Source organism: Lemur catta, chromosome 14 (assembly GCF_020740605.2).
Source record: "Lemur catta isolate mLemCat1 chromosome 14, mLemCat1.pri, whole genome shotgun sequence".
Taxonomy (NCBI): Eukaryota; Metazoa; Chordata; class Mammalia; order Primates; family Lemuridae; genus Lemur; species Lemur catta.
The window spans coordinates 29495296-29518251 of NC_059141.1; the positions used below are offsets into that span (position 1 = coordinate 29495296).

The following is a 22956-nucleotide window of genomic DNA, read 5'->3' on the forward strand; positions in this document are numbered from 1 at the left end:
GCTATGTTCGGGCCACTGCACCCCATCCTGGCCAACAGAGCGAAACTCTGTCTCTCTTTAAAAAAAAATTTCATTGGAAGAAAGCATAATTCTTCTTTAAAAAATATTTTGAAAACCATATCCTAGAGTAGCCTATTCTTGAATACTTGGTGGTATGTTGCTCCTGACATGACCTAGTCGGTGAAGTCTATTCTCATTGTTAGATTGGTTATATAAGCATCAGTTGCTGTTCTTATACCGTCCACCATTGAGCCTAGTTTTACCTGCTGTGGCAACACAAAGTGGGTTCACCTTTTTACCTAATAGTCTTGAATATTTGAACATTGCTTTTATGGCTTGGTCACAGTGTTGTGGAAGAGTCCATTTACAGATCTTTTTGGGGCTAGAGGAGCATGTAGGTTCTTTGGTTTGCGTTGCTACTAGGATTCTGGAGCAACAATGTTTGGACTTGAATCCTGGCTCTACCATTTGCCTATGTGTGACTTGGAACCCATTATTTTTCTTTTCAAGTCCGTGTTTCCTTATCAACAAAATGGGAACAATAATAATATCTACTCACAGGTGTATGGTGAGAATTCAATGAGGAAATGCATGTAATGTGTATGTCTCTATTGTATAGTAAACGTTCAATAAATGTGGACCAATAACAATGCCACCATTACTATGAAGAGGAGAAGAAGGTGTTACATATTTTATTTCTGGATGGAACAGCCAGGGTATAATTTCAAAGTTGTAGGCAGCTAGCTAGATGGGGTCTGAAGGAGTGACTTTTCTTAAATCAAAGTCTGTACCTAAATAAAGAAACGGAATAGCATTTGTTGTTTAAAAAAAAAAAAAGAAGAAGAAGAAGAATCTAGGCTGTTACTTTTTAAACTATCTGAAGTTATACTATGTGTGGAAAGAAGCAAAATGGAGCCTAAAATTGACAGCAACATTAGGCCAAACCACATTAGATTAGCAATTGAATGAGGAAGTAGGTTCTGGAATTGGCTGTGGGTTCTGTGCCCATTGTCTGCTTAAAGCTTTCACTCCACATCACAAACCATTTAAAAAATTCTTTTGGAAATTGCCTCAGATGTGAGCCAACAAGCTGGTTTCTTAAGGGAACCAACTTGTCAGCAACAACAGTGAATGGAAATGGAGTCCAGATTTTTTTCTCAGCCCTATTATATTGTGATGTACCTCATTCAAGTTTTAAAAAGTTTATTTTGGGTTTACAAGTTTAGTAAGGATAGCCTAGTGCATTTGAGTCCAGTAAGTTTATCTTTTCAAAGATTTTTTGTGTACTATACAGAAAAGTGCAAAGAATAAAGATTGCCTGATTGACTACTTAGGTAACCATCCTCAACATTTCTGTGAATATCCTTCCAGAAATTTATAATCTGTGGATATAAGGTAAACTTTTAACTTGGTGAAGTGGTTAAGAACATGGTGCTTTGGTGTCTAAAGACTTGGGTTTGAATCCTAGCTCTTCTATTTAATGCCTGTGTGATTCTAACCAAATAACTTTTCTGAGGTTTAATTTCCCCAGGCAGGACAAAATGGGAATAATAAGATCTACATAAGGGGTTCATTGAATATGTAATCCCTAAAAATGTGTATGTGCTATGCAAGATACTGAGTATTCAGTAAGGATCTATCCTGGCACACTGGCGTTGCTCCTTTCTAAGGCTGACCCCTTTACTTATGCACTAGATTGCTTACTCAAGGACAAGTTTCCTGCAAACCTCCCCTCTTTCTCCTTCACTATCAGTTTTTCCCCTTGCTTCCTTTAAACTTCTTCTGATTTAAATCTTTGTTTATTTATTTATTGATACATACATAGATAGGAGTTTCATACGGATAGCTTTCTGTATTTTGATAAAGCTGCCTCCTGGGTTTAAGTGGATAGAATTGGTTGCAATGAATGATTCTCATCCACTATTTTGGGGTGATAAAGTCAGAATTGTAAACCAGGGTCTTTCATCCTTGGTGCTATAGACATTTTGGGCTAGATAATTGTTTGTTGTAGGGGCTATCCTGTGCACTGTAGGATCCTTAGCAGCATCCCTGGCCTCTACTAACTGCATGTCAGTAGCACCCTTCAATTGTGACAATCAACAATGTCTCCAGACATTGCCAAATATCTCCTGAGGGGTGGGGAGGGTTAGTCACCTATTGAGAACTACTGACTCTGAACATTGGCTCACCTTGTGCAGTTACAAAGGGATAATTATTTACTTGTTTTCCTGATAGTCTTATAAAGTATCATCCTGTTACCAGCCTGCCCAGTGAATGTTTTTGACCTCTGGAAATGACAGTATACAACTGGAATTGACAAGAGTATGTGTCAAGAATGCTAGTAATAACATCAGTGTTATTGAGGTGGTCTATTTGCATCTCACCCCATAGGGCAATAATAATGGTGATGATTATAATAATACGGTTACCATTTGTGGATGCCTGCTATGTAGCAGGCACTGTGCCTTGGTGAAGTTTATTTAAACATATTTTACAGGGATAATCCTGTGAAGGCTGCCCAAGTCTGATGCAACCATAGATGCACCTGTTAATTTAATGGACCCATGTGTACTTTTCATCTGACTCTTGATTGGCAAAACTAGATGAGGCACCTCCAGTGGCATGTACTTAGTCCCAGCAACTTGGGAGGCCTAGGTGGGAGGATTTCTTGAACCCAGGAGTTTGAGTCCAGCCTGGGCAACATAGCAAGACCCTGTCTCCAAATCAAAACAAAACAACTAGATGAAGCCAAAAAGTCCAGTATGATCAGAGCAATCAGATAGTATCTAGAGCTGAGCACAGTGGCTCGAGCCTGTAATCCCAATGACTTGGGAGGCTAGGATGGGAGGATTGCTTGAACCCAGGAGTTTGAGTTTGAGGCTGCAGTAAGCACCACTGCACTCCAGTCTGGGCAACAGAGTGGGACTCTATCTCTAAAAAAGAAAAAAAACATATAGTATCTAGGATCTGAGTAGCAGAGAGGTCATTTGGTAAAAGTGAGGGTATGTCAGTACTAAACATGGTCTGGAAGTGGTCAGTGGATTGGTGTGGAACGTGAATAATCATACTAAGGCAGAGTATATGTTAAGTTTCCTAAACCAGCATTATCTGAGGTGGGCAGATTCTTATCTGTCAGAACCAGGGTATACATATGAATGGAACTGAACCATCAGGTGGAGATATACCCCTCTATAGAAATACAGGTTGAGCATCACAAATCTGAAAATTCTAAATCCAAAATGCTTCAGGGTTTGAAACCAACATGATGCTCAAAGGAGATGCTCAATTGGTAAGTGTAACGCAAATATTCCAAAATCTGAAAACAATCGAAATCTAAAACATTTCTGATCCAAAGTATTTCAGAGATATTCAACCTATATGAGTATTTATGATTTGCTTTCCTTGGAGGGCTATCTTGAGAGAATTAGTTACAGGTTGGTTGATAACTCTTTCCAGCCTTCTGTGGTTTGAATTAATCTTTAGAAACCATGGCAAGTTTTTATTTTATTTTTTTTTAAGTTTGGGGGTCTTGCTCTTTTGCCCAGTCTAGAGTGCAGTGGCACAGTCATAGCTTTTATCTGTGTAACATTTAGTTCTAAATTGGTTACTGGAAGTGTCAAGTTTTATTTTTAAATCTTAACTGGGGTCTAAAAGAAGTAATTATTAAAAGCTAGTTTTCAAATAAAATATAATAAGACCAAGTTAAAAGATCTAGCATACTTTTTAAAAAAAATTTTAATTTTTATTTATTTATTTGAGACAGAGTCTTGCTCTATTGCCCTAGCTAGAGTGCGGTGGCATCATCATAGCTCACTGCAACCTCAAACTCTTGGGCTTAAGTGATCCTCCTGCCTCAGCCTCCCTGGTAGCTGGAACTACAGGCACGTGCCACCATGCCCGGCTAATTTTTCTATTTTTTGTAGAGACGGAGTCTCACTTGTGCTCAGGCTGGTCTCAGACACCTGACCTCAAGTGATCCTCCTACCTTGGCCTCCCAGAGTACTAGGATTACAGGTGTGAGCCACCTCGCCTGAACTTCTTTCTTCTTTTTTTTTTTTTTCTTGTCTAAAAAAATTTTTTTTAAAGGCTAGTCAAGTGAAGCAGAAGGAACAGATGAACCTAACTGGTTGTGATCAATTAGTTGAAACACCACTGCACTCGGACCAGCCAGCATACTTTAATAACTTTGGTGACTCTTGCTGTCTTTAAATGGGCCTTCTATTTCCTGTGGCCAGGATTGCATCAACAGAAATAATTGTTTCAGGACACACCCAAGAAGGCAGCCTGTTTAGTTTAGCACGTGTTTGGTATGGATAGCTACTTCCCAGTATTCAAGTGGTAATATTTCTAGGATGACTTGTGGTGGTTGATATTTATAATATTAGCAATGCATATGTCTTCCTCCTCCTTCTATTTTACAGTGTTTCATGATCTTTTCACAACCTCTATTTTTAAGAACTTTTTATTGCAATATAATGTAAATGTTCAGCTTGATACAGTTTTACAAACTGAACATACCTGTATAACTAGCATGTGACCAGAAGCACCCTTCCATTCTCCCTTCTAATTACTACCCCTACCAAGGCCAAGGGTAATGACTATCCTGACATGAAGGCATAGCTTGATTTTATTTGTTCTTGTATTTTATATAAATGGAAGGGTACAGTATTTTTTCTTTTGTGTCTAACTTCTTTCACTCAACCTTGTATTACTGAGATTCTTCCTTATTGTTGTGCTTTATTCTATATTCCTTTTCACCGCTGTGCACTATTCCATTGTGTGAATATACAATTCATTTTTTCATTTAAAAAATTTTTTCTTTAGAGACAGGATATCACTTTGTCACCCGGGCCCAATCATAACTCACTGTGGCCTCGAACTCCTGGGCTCTGGTGGTCCTCCTTCCTCATCCTCTTGAGTAGCTAGGACTACTGTTACGTTCCACCACAACTGGCTGATTTTTTAATTTTTTTTGTAGAGACAGGGTCTCGCTATGTTGCACAGGCTGGTCTCAAACTCCTGGCCTCAAGGGATCCTCCCGCCTGGGCATTCCAAAGTTCTGGAATGGATTATGGAAAGGGCCACTGCACCTGGCCTCTTTTCACTGTTGATGGGCATTTGATCATTTCTAGTTTGGGTTATTTCAAAGTGTTGCTATGAGCATATAAATGCATTTGGGGTATATGTCTAATACTAGAATCATTAGGTCATATTGTGAGCTTTAGTGTATAGTGCCGGTTTTTTTAAAATGGTTGTATTTCTGCAGCAGTGTGTGAGAGTTTGAGCTCATGCCTGTAATCCCAGTGACTTGGAAGGCTGAGGTAGGAGGATGGTTGAGCCTAGGAGTTCGAATCTGCACAGAGCTGTGAACATGTCACTGCACTCCAGCTTGGGTAACAGAGTGAGACCCTGTCTCTTAAAAGAAAAAAGAGAGAGAGAGTTTGGATTGCCCTTTAACTTCTCTATCACTTGGTATTTGCCACTCTTCTCTCTCTTTCTTTTTTTTTTTCATTTTAGCTATTCTGGTGGACATGTAGTAGTATCTCAGAAAAATCTCCTGGGGGGGCGGGAGGGGGGAGGAAATTAGCTGAGAATTTGGAGCCTCTGGGGGCTTTTAATCTGTCACACCATTCTCATGCTGCCACCAAAGTATCAATAACTCTTCCCTTAGAGGCACTTAGTAGAGTTCCTCTGCTTGGGCCAAGCATGATCTTCAGTCTGCACTCAGAATTAGCAAATATTCCCAGAAAAGAAAATGGGTGATGACCATCAGCTCAACTCACAGGGCTCTCTCCTCTCTGGAATTCCAGTTTATCCAGTCCTCATTGCTTCCACAACTCTCCAGCATCTTTGACAATGTTGTAATTCTTTTAGTTGTTGAAGTTGGATCAGTTTGCCATGACCCTACTACATCCTACCCAGGAATGGAAGTTATCAGTAGATTCTTGAGATTGTCTGTGTACACAATCATATTGCCTGTGAGTCACGTTAGTTGTCTTCTTCCTTCCTTTCCCATCTTTATGTGTTTTGTTTCTTTTTCTTGCTTTATTGGATTGGTTAGAACTACCAGTGCAGTGTTGAATAGAATTGGTACTGGCATCCTGTTCATGGGGCAGTGGGGGTGTTTACATTATTTCGCTACCGAGTATGATACTTGCTATAGTTTTTGTAGATATTCTTTTTAAGATGAAGAAATTTCTTCCCTGTTGATTATAGTTTGCTGACTTTAAAAAAAAGACACAAATGGTTGTCGAATTTAAATACTTTCCTGCATCTACCAAGAGGATTATGATTTTTTTCCTTTTTTTCCTGTTTATGTGGTTTAATGTATATTTGAAAAATAAGTCCCCCTTAAAGCCACCATGTCTACTGTAGTAATTATTTTCATGTTCCCTTTCACACGAGATAGTTCTGTATAATCTCTCTCTCTTTATACCTATTATACATTTAATCCTGCCATATGTTTTCCTTTTTATGGACAATGTATAGTGAGATAATATGGTTCTCAGCTCAAGGACTCCTTTGGCAGATTAGAAGCATTCTTCCAGGTTCCTTCCACTACCACTATTTTATATGGGGAGGAAGGAGTAAAAAACTGAAAACTCTCCTTGGAGCATTTATTTTGACCTACTTTAATTTTTGTTTCCTGGGTTTTGTTACTTGGGATTGTAAGGGAAGATGAATGGGGTCAGGAAAGGACTGTGAGGGTGGTAACCAGGAGCTGGAAGAAAGCCACATGTGATTTCTTTCAGCGCCACCTCCTGCTCCTCCCCTTCCCACGCTTCCTCTTTCTGTAGTTCCAGCTTTGCCACACATCAGCTGTGTGGCTGTGCTTGGGCAAGTCATTTAGCCACTGAGCTTTTGTTTCTCATCTGGGGTTGAGAAGGATGACCATGAACAGCTGCTGTGACCCACCACTTAGGGAGAATGGAAAGATTAAATGAGCAGTTTATAAAGCATATGACACTTAAAAAAAAATGGGAATGATTGTTAGGATTAATTTTGTACAATGGCATCTATCCCACATTTTCTAACAGCCTAAAAACTCCATGTGAAACACCCTTGATCCCCCAGCTACAGCTGTAAGAAACTTTCTGTGATTCACTATGTGGCAAGAGGTATAAAATCGAGGTTTCATTCATTTGCGTAAACCTTAAAAAGTCTCTATAAAGTATTCTGTCTTAAGCTTGTCACTTTTGGAATTAACAACGATTGATATGTGTGCACCAAAACTAAAACAAAATTTGCAAAAGTAAAGGGATTCCTTTACATTGCCATCACTCTACTTCATTTAAAGGTTCATTTCTTGATCATAAATTTCCTTCCAGAGGTTTAGGACATAGAGTTGGAACTGCTGAGATTCTGCCTGAAACAAAGGCAAAGCATCTCTTCATGGGCAAATAAGAGTAACCTGACAGTATTTTATTTTATACCCACCTTTATGATATAGCTGGTGTATGAAAAGAAATGAGGTGTACCTGTTGCTATAACTAACTGAAGGGCCATGGTTAGATGGTTCCCTGAGACATTAATTAATAGTGCTTGGGAATATGTAGTCTTAAACGTTATTACTATATTAAGGCATCCTACGGCTTATACCACCACTACCTTGACACCTTTATTTACCTCTGCCTTCTACAGGGAAGTGGGGATGTTTTGTGGTGAGGTTCTGATTCCGAGTATTTTCTCTCTGGGTTCCTCCTCCACATGCAGGAGTGCCGTAGGCCTTGACTTCCACCTATGGTTTTTGAGAGTGGGTGTGTGGATTCCACACAAGGGAGGTTTTCATTTGTAATTCATTATTAGCATGATCACACACCTGTTCAGGTTTATAGGTTATCATTTCTAAATCAGGTCTAATTTTAAGTTTGTGAGGGGGATATGGGGGAGGGGAGGGAGAGAAAAGCAAGTAAAATTTTATAATCTGCTGTTACATAGGCTGTGAAACACTTAAAGAGATATGAGAAAAAGGCTGTAAAAGGTCATCTGAATAAAAGATTATTTGCATAATAAAATTTACTCTTGTTATGGAATTTGGAAATGACCTTCTATTTGGGAATTTGTTTTTGCAAACCTGATATGTAGGACTTTACGTGTCTTAGGCTGTACTCTTCAAGTGGAGGTTCTGATTGTAGTTCATTAACATCAAGATTCTTGTTTTTTCACTATATTCATCATGCTTTTTTCTAATTGCCAGGCCTTGCTCGGGTATTCCCTTCTACTTTGATTGTCCCCTTGCCTTTTAATTTGGCATGCTACTACTCATGCTACCTCTCCCCTCCTAGACAGGGTTAGGTACACCCCTTTTGTAACTCCTGTAGTGCCCCAGGGACATCTTTGTCACTACCCTTAAAATATAATGACCTGTTGTCATCTCTGACTCTGTCACTAGTCTAAGTTCCTTCACAACAAGGGCTCTGGTGTACTTAACTCTGTAGTCAACGTGCATAGTGCAGTGTCTGGACCTTAATGGGTCTCCTTAAATGTTTATTTGGATGTGGAGGGTGAGGCTGGACACAGGACTAGGAGTTATGACTTTATGTGGCATGATCTTGGAGGACTGATTTAAGCTCCCTGAGCTTCAGTTTCCTTGTAGGTAAGATAAGGGGACTAGCTCACCTGGGGGTCTTGTTAAGATGCGGATTATAGATAGATAGGTCTCTGGTGGGTTCTGATATTTTGCATTTATAGCAAGCTCCCAGGGGGAGCCAGTGCTGCCAGTCCATGAACTACAAAGGACTAGGTAACATAAAATGACTCTTCCAGCTTTTACTTTCTGAGATTATAGTTGTTTTACTTAACAAAATCACAAAGTATGTTGTAGGTTACTAAACATCTCTCCAGTTTATCAGAATGCTGAAAACAGACAATTCTGTGCTGCCTTATGAAGTTTCCAATGTATGATAATGTCCCTAAAATTGAAGATAATATTATTGCTCCTAAAATTTTGACTTTGACAGGTTAAAAATATCAAATAAATGTCTGGGAAAGCATTTGAGTTAGCACTAGCTTGTTATCTAAAATGTCAGAATGCTTGCTTATTGGAGAACATTTGCAATAAATAAAATTACTGAAGGATTTATGCTAATGAGGGAGCTGAGGTAGATAGACAAGTGATGTTATGAGTATAAATACAGAGACAGGCAAGCTGTTGATGAATTCATCAGAGGAGGAGGAGGTGGAGGAGGAGTTCCCAGTCATTTCCATCAGTTCTCCAGAAGGTGAGAAACAAATTGTTGTAGCAAGTGTTGGTGAATATGCTATAGGTAAAGCTGGACTGCCTGTGGATTGCTGAGAATGGGTCTTGTTTGAAAATGTTGCTACTGTTTCTTTTGGCATTTACTTCCTCAAGAAGTCATTTTTGATTTGGGAACATTGCCAGCTTGGAAATTTATAGCAGTTCTTGATCCCTTGTACAAATGTCTAAAAGTAGTTGGACCAATTTTTATGTGTGACTTATAGAATAAATTCATCTCTTTCAGCCACACCAGGGATATTAATCAGGTACAACTTTCGTGTCCAAATAAGTTGTTGTATATCCATGCCTGTGGTGGACTCTGGTCATTTATAAATGGTTCTTACTGGTCTGGAAATTCTCAATCTCTTGCTACTCTGTCTACCTACATCTTACTCTCTGTTTTACAATTCAATATTTTTTGTCTAAGAAAATTAAAATCTGGATAAAGGAAGTTGAAACCCTCAAAAAAGTACAGAATGTAGCCTTTAGTTGAGGTGGTTGTCTTTATATAATAGTTTTTAACCTCCCACAAAACAAGACAGTTTATACTACCAAAGTGAACTATATTTCATCTCCCCACTACAGTTGTGGTTAGGACGCAAGCTTTAGAGCATCACTGTCATCATTACATTTTAATCATTTGTAATCCTTGGTTCCCCTGAATCAAACTGGCAGGGGCAAGCACAGTAAAGGGAGTTGGTTACAAACAGTGGCAATGGAACCAAAGTAGCCCTTGGCTTTTGCTCCCACCTAGTGGAATCCATCACTAGAAGCCCAACCCGTTTCATCCTAGTAGAGCCTTGTAGAGAGGGAGTTTAGGCATTCTCTTTGGAGCCCACTGAGTTCTTACTGCCGCATTTTATTGCTGCCCTTCTTGCTGGAGGTCTTGATAGAGGCTGCCTCATGGCTTATTTAGTGTTTTATTGTTGCTGGGTTGGGACTCATTTTTTAAAATAGCAGTTTATATTAAACTTAAATGAAGGTTTCTGAAACAAACTATGTGCATGCTGAAGGCATTTGCTATAGTCTAAAGAGATTGTCCTTTGGGAAATATCTTAACCAGGACTTCTATCTGAGGTGCCTTATGCTCCTCTTTGGAGTCTTAAATAGACCATTTCCTGTCACTCTGAGAATTATTCCTATTTATTTATTTTTAACCACAAAACACCATTTTTTAGATTTTGCACTTAGATTTTTTTTTCATCTCTCTTTGACATTGAACTTAAGTGGCTTATGGTTAATGAAGTGGAAAAGAATTGTTAATAATGACTTTTCACTTCCAAATTGCTTTTGAATTTTCCACAGGTGGCCTTATATCCCCAAAATGTTAATATTTTATGCTTTGTTTTTCAAGAAATTGTTTTTACTATAAATAGAGAAAGACCATGAGCACTGTGTGTAGCATTATCTGTGTAAACCACTATGTGATTTTTAAAAACCAGTATTATACATTTAGTACGACCTACAATATTGATCTTTAAAATCCCAAATATTCTGTCCTCAAAAGAAGACCTAGGGGATAGTCTTAATAGTAACAAACCTCTTTGGTTTATCAATTATTATTCAGATTAGAAGAATAGTTACAGATGATTTCAGAGAGGAAGGTATTCTGATAAAAGCAAACTAGATTATTCCCTCTCTTAATCTCTAGAGATTTCTAACACAAAAAAATATTTTATCCAAAATAATTGTATGCCTATTTCAGCTGCCTGTTATTTATTTGCCTTTAAATCTTGCTATCAGTCTTTAAGGAGCAGTCAGATCCACTTCTTTTTTCTTCCAGATAGGAAGCAAATGTGCTAGCACAGGCTTATTTTTCCTCTGTAGTTTCAGATATGCTTTTGGCTTTGCCTGTGTGGTATATTAACCTGCCAATAATAGCAGGTTAACTTTTTGTCTCTTAAGCAGCCCTCCGTATAGACAAAACTAACATCTACTCTACTCTCAAAAAAAACATGCATACCCCAGACTCTGGAAAATCCCTTCATTGCACTAATATCAACCAATACTCCTACAGGATTCTGCGTGCTGGCAGTCCTTTCCCATTTCTGTAACTCTAGCCTTCCTAGAGAAGAAAGAAGACTATCAGAAGGCCTTGTAAGAGAATTTATCTAACATTTATGTTAAGATTGCCAGACTGTTCCTGTGCTGCCATTCAACTCTTACGCAGATTACAAAGATTACTTGGGGGGTCCTTCTATCTTTTTGTTTGTTTGATGTCCTTGCTTTTGCTGCTATTGTGGGGCAGCCCAGGTCTTTTACTTTGTATTAGGACTTCACAGGATTGTTTCTCAGTGGGGATTGTTTCCCGTGTTCTGAGCACGGGCATATCTACTCTGCTCTTCCAGATCTACTCTATCTTGGAATGTCATCGGGTTGAGCAATGTTTTGGCTGACCCAGTAATAATTCTTACACATCCTGTCACCTTGCTCTAACAGATATCTCTGAAACATGTATGAAAGAAAATTCTATTCTAGGTCAGCACACTGACCAACTCATAGCCCAATCCACCCAGTCTCAAATGTCCATCCATGTGCTCTTCTAGGTACAAATATGGCTCCACAAAAACAATATTGTTAGCATTTCTCAGAAAGAATTAGGATTAAGAGGCAGGAGAGGAATGACTGTAGATAGGCTATAAAAAGTTTCCTCCAGACATTGTTTTATCTGATGATATATTATTATGGGTTTGCTTGATGTTATTCTTTGTCCTTTAAAAAAAAAGCAGTCACAAACCAACAATTAATAATTTTTTTCTTTTCAGTTTCCAAAAAAAGACTTACAGCAAAATGAATAATCCAGCTATCAAGAGAATAGGAAATCACATTACCAAATCTCCTGAAGACAAGCGAGAATATCGTGGGCTAGAGCTAGCCAATGGTATCAAAGTACTTCTCATCAGTGATCCTACCACGGATAAGTCATCAGCAGCACTTGATGTACACATAGGTACAGTTTAAAATTGTGAATTAAACTTTGTTTAGTTTCATTGACCTAATGATGACATTTATTAGAACTTTTGATATGAATGCAAATAAAGACCCATTAGTTTTCAGTTCAATGTACCTTATTTTGTACCAGAACCCTTATATAGCTATGGTAAACTAAACTTGTCCAAGTCAAATAATCTTACATTTACTAAAGGCATCTTATTAGGTTCCCACCTAAGGTGACCTAGCAGCAAAGAAATTCATTCCCATCCTTTACAGTAAAACAGTTATGATTATTCACTTTGGTACACTTAATAGCATATTTCATATATTCTTATGTGCACATTTCTTCCACATTTAATCAGGTTGCTTCTTACCTATGTGTATAGTTAGTGGGGCAGTGTTTTCTTTTTTTCCTCTTAGAAAACTGTTTATTTAACTAGTGGCATTTTAGAATTGAAGAAATAAGATATTATTGAACACATAACTATTGCCTACCATAATGCAGAGTGCTTTGTAAATATCATCTAATTTGTACTCACCTGACCCTCTAAGATAGGTATTACAGAGTAGTGACTAAGGCAAGATAGGTAAAGTATTGTGGTTAATGTTTCACAGCCAGTAGAGCCACTAACCCCAAACCTGTGCTCTTAGCACTGTGCTATATGGTCTCCTGTAATACAATAAAACCATGACAAGAAAATTCTAGTTCTTATAAAATAGTGATTTCAACTCTTTACTTCCCTCCAGTGTGTGTGGAAACTAATGCTCAGAGAGGTTAAGTAATCTGCCCAAGGTTACCAACTAATTAATATCAAGAGCAGGGGCTGGAATCTAGGTCTTCTGCCTACTCGTATACCTTTCTAAATAATACCATTTTAGAGCTGCCTATGCTTAACTTTCTCTGATTGTATGGTTGGAGTTGTCATGTTAAGAATTCCAAATCATCCGTAATTCATCTGTGCTTACTAGCTTGGAACATAAAAAAAAGGTTCACTATATATGTATTTTCTCTTTCAGGTTCATTGTCCGATCCTCCAAATATTGCTGGCTTAAGTCATTTTTGTGAACATATGCTTTTTTTGGGAACAAAGAAGTACCCTAAAGAAAATGAATACAGCCAGTTTCTCAGTGAGCATGCAGGAAGTTCAAATGCCTTTACTAGTGGAGAGCATACCAATTATTATTTTGATGTTTCCCATGAACATCTAGAAGGTGCCCTAGACAGGTAATGATGAATGCCCTATGAATTATCCAATTTTATATACTTAACCACATTAATAATAATAATTAGTATTATTTTTACAAAGATGGCTTCACAGCTTTATAGTTTAACAAAAGGTATTTTAACCAGCATTTTTCCCTCTGTTTTATAAAAAAGAAAAAATAATGAATGATGTCACATATTTACTTTATGGTAAAGGAAAAATAATGGCATGACTTTAAATCTGTCTTCAGGCCTACAAAATATTTTATTGACTTATAAATTCTCACCAATCCTTCTCATTCTGATTGGTGTTACCTGTAAAGCACATGATGAAGAGTAACCTGTGATAGTGTCATGGATCTCTTTTCAAACATACTTCTCGTTCCAGAATGCTAGACCTTAAAAATATTCTATGCTCCTTTACTTCCTTGCTTCTCAAGGAGACTTAGTGGATACAGAATGTTTTGACCTGCTATTTCAACCCTGGGGATATTTTGAAAGCATTTTCTGGAGCAAGCTCCATTAGGCCAATTTAATTTTTTGGTCAATTTTTTATACAGCTTACAATTTCTAATTTTTTGTTATATTGGTGATTTGATTCAGTATTCAAAGTGTAGTTTATCCTTGGTGACTTTTTATAGTTTTCTCTGTTACTAAGGTGTAGTTCTGCAGCTTCTTTATGGGTCCATAATAAAGTTTGACTTCAGAGTTTTAGTAATTTTCAGCTTTATTTGCTTACTTATATTTTTTAAAAAAATTAACAGGGCAAAGGCATGGGTTTAGGACATGTGACCAGGTCGAAGTAGTCTGCTTCCTGCTTATTCTGTCTTATGTTTTAGTCTTTAGGCAGCAGCTTTGAGGTATAATCATCTTTTGTAAGTATTCCCAGAAGACTTCCATTAATGAGTTCCCTGGGATCATACACTGAATTTCATTTCCTGCTCTGCAAATGCTACAACAGATGTTCATATAATAGATATATGGTGGAGGATGTCTGTTACTTGGCTTAGAATAACTCACTTGAATAAGAGAATCATTTTAAAAACTTGATACTGTGTCATAAACATGACCCTTTATCTGGGCCCATCCAGCTTTGGTATGTAGCTATTAGGCACTTTCCCCAGCCTTGGTGTATTGAGATAGGTAAAAGGTTACATGTCCAGAAATTCTCTGTTTCCATACATCTTTGATTACAGACTACAGATAGATGGAGTTTCCTTTTGGATTGGTATGTATAAAGTACTTAGCACAGTATCATATTCACTTACTTGAAGTAAATATCAAGTAATGATAATGGACTCTTTGACAGCTGGACTGTGAGGTGTAGTAACTGAGATGTTTATAGACTCAATAGTCTCTTAGGCCCACTGAATAGTAGTCCCATTCAGAGCTTCCACTCTTGGCTTCATCTGAATTCTGAGTCGTGTTCTTATAAGGTTTCTTGAATTGGTACATGAAATTGTGACTCAAATTGCAACCTGATATAGGAGAATTAATTTATTATATTAACTAAAGATATTTTAGTTAAACTTTGGTGCTCTTAAAGTATAGCCTCAAGATAAGCATATTGGTTACTTATGTTAAAGTTATATACCATGTTATTTGTTGAATCACTGCTTATTAAAAATTTATAGACTGTTTCTCTTACTATTTTATAAAAGCCCATAATCATGGTTTAGTCAAACTACTATGTCATACCTCAGATCTCTCACTGCATTATTTTTTTCTACTAATTAAAGTTTGTTTTTCTCTGTAAGAAGAAAAAAGATATTCAAATTCAGTCTTTCAAAAGTTGGTTACTTAATTTGTTTGTTCTAAGGTGCCTGAGTTTTAGTGAAATTGCACCTAAGACTGTAAATTTAGGATTTGCTTAAGAACACTCATGTGCCTGCCTTTTCTTTGTGTGTGTGTGTGTGTGTGTTATATTTTTTGGTTATATTTATTGTTTGTTTATATAATTATTTAGCATCTCTGGGATAGATTAACTCCTCTGAATGGACATGTTTAATGTTTCAGAGATACTTTTAAAAGGCCATTCTTTTAAAATGACAGTTTTCAAGTTGTTAATTATGTTTTATACTCTTAGGTTTGCACAGTTTTTCCTGTGCCCCTTGTTTGATGAGAGTTGCAAAGACAGGGAGGTGAATGCGGTTGATTCAGAACATGAGAAGAATGTGATGAATGATGCCTGGAGGCTCTTTCAGTTGGAAAAAGCTACAGGGAATCCTAAACACCCCTTCAGTAAATTTGGGACAGGTTTGTCAACAGCTGCTTTCATGTATTAATTCTCTTTGACCTCATTTAAACCCATGGCCTCTTTACATAGTATTATATTTTACAGTTCAGGATAGAAGGTTTCAGAATTCCCCATTCCTGTTTATATCCGATTCAAATGGGGTCTAAATTTTAAGAAGCAGAGCAATTAAAGTTGTGAGTAGATATTAACCAGCATTTCAAAGGGAAAAGATCATAGATCCTTTTATTCTGAAGTCTACTTTCCCATTGGAAGTGCTTTTTTTAAAGGCTCAAGTAGGCTGTGCACAGTGGCTCGTGCCTGTAATCCTAGTACTCTGGGAGGCCAAGGCGGGATGATCACTTGAGCTCAGGACCAGCCTGAGCAACAGTGAGACCCTGTCTCTGCTAAAAATAGAAAAAATTAGCTGAGCATGGTGACATGCACTTGTAGTCCCAGCTACTTGGGAGGCTGAGGCAAGAGGATCACTTGAGCCCAGGAATTTGAGGTTGCAGTGAGCTATGATGACTCCACAGCACTCTAGCCCAGGTGACAGAGTGAGACTCTGTCTCAAAAAAAAAAAACAAGGCTCACTTAAAGGCTTGTTGAATCCCCCTACCCTTTTTGCCTCCACTGCTCCCCTTCCAGGTACACAGCTTCTGCCATGGGAATAGCTCTGTGGGTGATAGTATACTGTAGAAGACAAACAAGGGCCTTGGTCTCAAAGTGCTATTATTTCTGGAAGATAAGAGGTGGGGGTGACAGGAAGCAGAGTTAAATAAAAGTGGAAATTTTTGACTTTATAACTGTATCCTTTTTCTTAATTCAATTTTTTGTTAAAAAGTACTTGTTTAATAATTATTTAAACAGTACAAAAGTATTTAAAGTAAAAAATAAAAGCAAAACCGTGACATCTCTCTCTTCCTCATCCACTCCTGCCAGTCCCACTCACCAGAGGTAATCATTGTTAACAGGTTGCTATGGTTTTAAAATATTGCTTTGGGTATTATAAAGTTGCATAAGAATAATGATAGATTGTTTAGTGCATTTATAAATGTATGCTTGTTTTTAAAGTTAATTTTGGGAACTTTTAAATAGCATAAATAGAGCTTTCTTTTTTGGATACCATTCTAATATATCTAACAGCAGCCAGAGAAATTAGTGTGGCTTTACAGAATTAGAAGGAATTTTCAAAAATTACAGACAGAAGCAGTGATATTATTTTATTTAGAAATATAGTACTTGGCACTCAGTAATAGCCTCATTGAATGAATACTGGGGTCCCTAAAATGTTTATGTAATGCTGAATTGTTTGAAAAGTGCTTTTTGTGGAGAACATTAGCATACATGGTATGTCGAGAAGGGAGCGTGAGGTTTTTTTGTTTTTTGTTTTTTTAAAGAGACAGGGCCTTGCTCTGTTGCCCATGCTGTAGTTCAGTGGCATGATCACAGCTCACTGCAGCCTTGAACTCCTGGGCTCAAGTGACCTTCCTGCCTCAGCCTCCCAAGTAGCTAGGGCTAGAGGTGCATGCCACCACACCCAGCTAATTTATTTTTATGTTTGTAGAGACAGGGTCTTGCTATGTTGCCCAGGTTCGTCTTGAACTCCTGGGCTCAAGTGATCCTTCAACCTCAGTCCCTTGAGTAGCTGGGGCTACAGGTGTGTGCCACCACACCTGGCTAATTTTTCTATTTTCTGTAGAGATGGGGTCTTGCTCTTGCTCAGGATGGTCTCGAACTCCTGGCCTCAAGCAATCCTCCTGCTTCTTCCTCCCAAAGTGCTAGAATTATAGGCCTCTGGAACTGAGGCTTTTAGAATCTTCATTTGTAGAAAAGAGAGGCACCATCAATACTCAAATTTCACCTTGATATGAGAGAATTTCAAACCATTCCCCAGCAAAGGCTCCCCCCCTACCCCCCAAGTGGATATATTTAAGAGCACCTGAACCCCTCAGGTAGAGTGAGAGGGTGTCTCAGGACCTCTCTGGGCCCTAGAGCAGATCTGGGATTGAACTGAGTCTTTAGTGAGAAACTGAGAGGACTTATTCAGAACCTGGAAACTTAGATGGTAGGCTACTTCTAGTGAGTATGAATACATATGCTTGCTTTGTGACTAGAAAAAGATTAATGAGCATTTGCCAGGCTGTTTCTTGAAAACTCTGTCTTCACAGGATCTGTTGATTTAAGCATTCTGGGGCATGAATCCTAACTGAGTACTGTGCAGCACTACTGAGCTAAAGACTGGGTCTGAGAACGCCATCTGGTGGCTTTCTGTAGACATCCAGTTTAGTGAAAAAAGAACTTTCCCAATGCCAATTCATCAGACATTATAAACCACACAAGGAAAAAAATAAGCCACATCAAGAACATGTTCTACCGTAGTTTTATCTCTGCAGAAGAAAGACAAGATTTCATGTAGTAGTTAGTGTAAACAGGACCAATAATAAAAATTATCAGGCCAAGATCTTAGGATGTGATGCCATTTTGGAGAGCCGCCAATCATTGTAATTTCATCTCTCAGTCCCTAGTTTGCAAGGTCTTTATTAGAAAGGTATTATTTAGAGAATTTGACAGTTTCTTTTGATGTGAATATTTTATCCTAACTGAATTAGTTATTAAAATTTCATGAGAGCTCTTAGTGGTACATTGTATATATCACTTGAGATTTATAAAAATAGCATTGTATCCTATTTTTACCAGTCTAGATCACATCCATGAGAATTCACATCACAAATTTAATGCTTCAGCCCAAAATAGTAAGTTTCTTTCCGTGAGTAACTTAGCAAGTTCCAAAAAGATCCCTCAGTTGCTCTGTTCAATTAATTATGGAGCACACAGGGAATTGAAAATTAAAGTAGTGTGAATGGAGGCCATGTGGATCACATTTTATCCTGTAAGTGCTTATAATACCTATTATCCCATAGGGATTTTAAGAAGTATAATTTTTATAAAGCACTTTTAGTTCCTTAGGGAAAATTCTGTAGTTTTAAATGTTACTGTTCGTACTGTACTGTCCTGTTTATCCACCTTATAGTCAAACATATTTGACTAATTATGTATATTAGTTAGAACTGGTTTTTATCTTATTAGCAATGTCAGTAATAATTATAAAACTTTAAAGTCCACATAGTTTGCTTTTTCTAAGTATTGCCTTTTCTTCCCTTTCAGGTAACAAATATACTCTAGAGACTAGACCAAACCAAGAAGGCATTGATGTAAGACAAGAGCTACTGAAATTCCATTCTACTTATTATTCATCCAATTTAATGGCTATTTGTGTTTTAGGTCGAGGTAAGAACCTTTAAAATTTTTCATAGAATTGAATAATCTAAATTTTCCGTTTTGTTTTTTTCAAAATATTGGAAGACAGATGTAAGATACAGCTGTTTCTCTGCTCAGCGTCTTTTGAAAATGATCTTGTTGAAGAATACATGGGTGGGGATTTTTATTTTTAACTCATGTGTTCCAAAAAGAAGTTTAGGTGGTTTTAAATGGAGACTTGTCATTGATATTTACAGAGTATTCTTGGGTGAACTTTGTAAGCCTATGATAACATCCATTTTTATTGCTTTTATGCCTCACTGAATGGAATATATTTGAATTATCTTAAGTATTTAATAACTTAATGGTCTTATGGGATTTTGGATCAGGGTATAATCTGTTTTATATGTCCCTAGGTTCTAAAAGGGTTTTTTCTCCTTGCCTTCTCAAATCTATGGAATGCCATACTGTCTATATCATGTTACCTTAGGGAATATTTCACACTATTGTTTCTGTACTTGTCCATTAAATAAATTCCCCTTCCTCCCCCCAAAAAACAAAACAAATAAATGGAGACCGGAAGAAAATATAAATTACTACTCTAGTAGATCCTATAAGCAAATAAAAGCAAGGGAAGGAAGTATAAAAGAAAAGATTGATAGATTTGACCATATAACAACACAAAAAAGTGGAAACAAACCTAAAAAGTAGATGATGATAAACTGGGGAAACTATTTGGAATATAAACAGCAAAGGTTTGATTTTTAAAATGCAAATTAACTAATGATAATGTATTGTTTCCCCCTGTTAAAGTCTGTACTTTTGGGGTTTTTTAATTTGTTTTGTTTTAAGTAATACCCACTATGGATATGGGTGCTCTTTTGTATTGATTGTAGCGGTATCGATTGTGCTAGTCTTTCTGCAATTTAACAAGATCATCCTTAAAAGGTACATACACATTTTTACTTCTAAAGATATTGATACAATATAAGGAAATAATCAGAGTTCAAGTGTGATGTAAAAGGATGTTTCTGTCAGTATAGTATATATTAGTGAAAAGTTAGAAATAATCTAAATATGTAAATAAGAGATTGGTTAAGTACTGATTTTATAACTATAAAATGGAACATCTTGTAAAAAAAATAGCATCCGTTCTTCTACTATTCTATCTTCTTGCTATATTCCTTTCCTTTTCCTTTTCCCTTTCCCTTTTCCTTTTTCCTTTTTTCTTTCCTTTCCTTTCCTTTCCACAGGGTCTCACTCTGTCACCCAGGCTGGAGTATGGAGGCGTGATCATAGCTGACTACAACCTCAAACCTCTGGGCTCAAGTGATCCTCCCACTTCAGCCTCCAAAATGGCTAGGACTACAGACACATGCCACCACACCTGGCTAACTTTTTCATTTTTTTGTGGAAGCAAAGTCTCACTATGTTGCCTAGCTAGTCTTGAACTCCTGGCCTTAAGTGATCCTTCAACTTTGGCCTTACAAAGTGCTGGGTTTGCAGGCATAAGCCTACCTGCTTTATTTTTCTTTATAACATTTATTACCACCTGAAGTATTAAATATTTGTTTTTGTTGTGCACTCTACCAAAATATAAGTTACTTGAGAACAGAAACTTCGTTTTGTCCACTGCTTTATCCTCAATACCTGAGTTCATCCTTGGCATGTCATAGTTGCTTGGTAAAAAATACTGAATGAACAAACAGTTTTATGAAAGCATTTTCATACCATGGGAAAATAGTCTTAATATATTAAATAGAAAACAAAAGCACTTTACAAAAGCACTATGTGGTAGATGGTTCCATTTTTAAGATTTATAAAAAATTCTAATAGATACATGGTATAGATATAAAGCAAAAGGGAGTCTGGGCACAGTGGCTCATGCCTATAATCCCAACACTTTGGGAGGCTGAGGCTGGAGGATTGCTTGAGACTAGGAGTTCGAGACTAGCCTGGGCAACATAGTGAGACCCCCATCTCTACAAAAAATTTAAAAATTAGCCAGGCATGATGGTGCTCACGTGTAGTCTTAGCTACTCTAGAGCCTGAGATGGGAGAATTGCTTGAGCCCAGGAGTTTTAGGTTGCAGTGAGCTATGAGCACACCACTGCACTCCAACCTGGGTGACAGATCAAGACCCTGTCTCAAAAAAAAAAAAAAAAAAAAAGCACACAAAACAGAGAAACATATATGAGAAAGTTAATATTGTGATGTAATAGTTAAGAACTCATACGCTAGAATCTAACAGCTTGGCTTTGAATTCCAAATATACTACTTAGCTATGTGGCTGTGAGGTAACAAAGTTACTTCGGTTCCTTAAACTTTAGTTTTTGCATTTGTAAAATGGAGGTGGCACCTCATACCTGTTTTGAGGTTTAATTGAGGTAATATAAATAGTGTTTAGCATGGTACTTGGCTCATAGCAAATGCTCCATAAATGATAGCCACTCTAGCATCTCATAATTGTGAGATTATGGTACTTTCGTCATCTTTTTGCTTTTGTTTCTAAGTTTTCTGCTATTGACAAATGTTATTTTTGCAGTTAGAAAATAAACTATCTAGGCCAGGTGCAGTGGCTTACACCTGTAATCCTAGCACTTTGGGAGGCTGAGGTAGGAGAATCACTTGAGGCCAGGAGCTCAGGACCACCTGGGTAACATAGTGGGACCTATCTCTACAAAAAATAAGAAAAATTATCTGGGTGTGTTGGCGCACACCTGTAGTCCTAGCTGTACGGGAGCAGTGAGCTTTGATTGAGCCACTGCACTCCAGCCCAGATGGCAGAGCAAGACCCCATCTCTTAAAAAAAAGAAACAAAACGATATACATTTTAAGTTGAACCAGGATATAAAATGAATTCAAGGAGTAAGGCCAATTTAAAAAAGCAGACTTTATAAAACTGTGTGCTGCTAAAGGTAGGTGGGCCTAGAATGTTAAATATCACTTGGTATTTAAAGCCCAGTTCTGGGAATAAGTGCCTAACCTGTATTTTTTTTCTGTGTTGTATTTCAGATAAAACATATGATTTCAATAAACATTTATTGGACAAGTGACAGTGGCAACAGATGAATGAAACATGAGCCCTGTCCTTAGCGTGTTCTTAGTTTGGTAGAAGTGACAGAATATGCATCTAAAAGAAATAAGATGTTACAGTTTCCTGATCCATACATGTCACTCTTCTATTGTGACTGACTTCCTGCACTAAGCTCAGGAGACTTGATGAAGGCTCTGGGAGAGGTGTCTTTACAGTACAAAGGCGTGAGGAGGAAACTGGATCTCTTAGACTAGAGGATTAATAGATAATCTGTTCATCTTTCTCGGGGTGGCGGGGGCGGGGGGGAGGGAGAGGAAGAGTAACCATGTGGAAGGATTTCTGTCACAAGGGCACAAAAAAGTTTTTCTCTTCTCTCCTGGAGCCATCCCTCTAGTTGTGGCAGCACGAGTTGCCTGAACACTTGGTAACTAGGTAACAGTCAAGTACAAACACTGAGGTTTCCAAGCTCTGATGATATGAAGATGAACAGAACTCAGTTCCCTGATCTCTGGTACTTGGTTTAGTGGGGAAGACAGATTGCAATATTGTTTAGCTCCCCTACCTTTAAAAAGCTACACTATGAGTTTATGCTTTTAGTATAGAAATATGCAAGACAAAAGGCACATTTGGTAGAACCTTACTCTAAAGGGCCTTGCTGTCATCAGTACTTCAAGTCAGCAAACCTTTTTTGATAGCTTACCTTGTTTCAAGTCATATGTCTCATCTGTGCATAAAGATGTCTCTGACATCTCTTGCTCCAAATATATGCCGTCCATTCCTAAGTTCACTTGTCATATGACAAGCAGCCACTGATCTGCCTTTTATTTGGCTCTTGGACATGTTGGGGTCCTTCATACATGTCACAAAAATTGACATAAAAATAGACATATTTTATAAAGTGCAAATGTCCACATTCATAGGCATAAAACATTTCATACCATATAAAGGCAATTCTCAAATAGAGATTAAGTGTCCTCTAGAGAGTTCATGGAAAAGTTCAAAATGGGTCATAGACTACCAAGGGAAATTTCTTATTTGATTCAAATGCT

General features: G+C 37.6%; 1 protein-coding gene across 2 annotated transcripts in view; it reads left to right on the forward strand.

Annotated features, from left to right (window-relative positions):
* IDE (insulin degrading enzyme) overlaps positions 1-22956 on the forward strand; it is an 80189-nt gene that overhangs the window by 13959 nt on the left and 43274 nt on the right. For both annotated transcript variants that reach the window (XM_045567808.1, XM_045567809.1), the window contains exons 2-5: positions 12004-12188; positions 13190-13397; positions 15463-15632; positions 18778-18900. In XM_045567808.1, coding sequence (XP_045423764.1) covers positions 12004-12188; positions 13190-13397; positions 15463-15632; positions 18778-18900 — 686 coding nt within the window. The remainder of the gene's footprint in view (positions 1-12003; positions 12189-13189; positions 13398-15462; positions 15633-18777; positions 18901-22956) is intronic.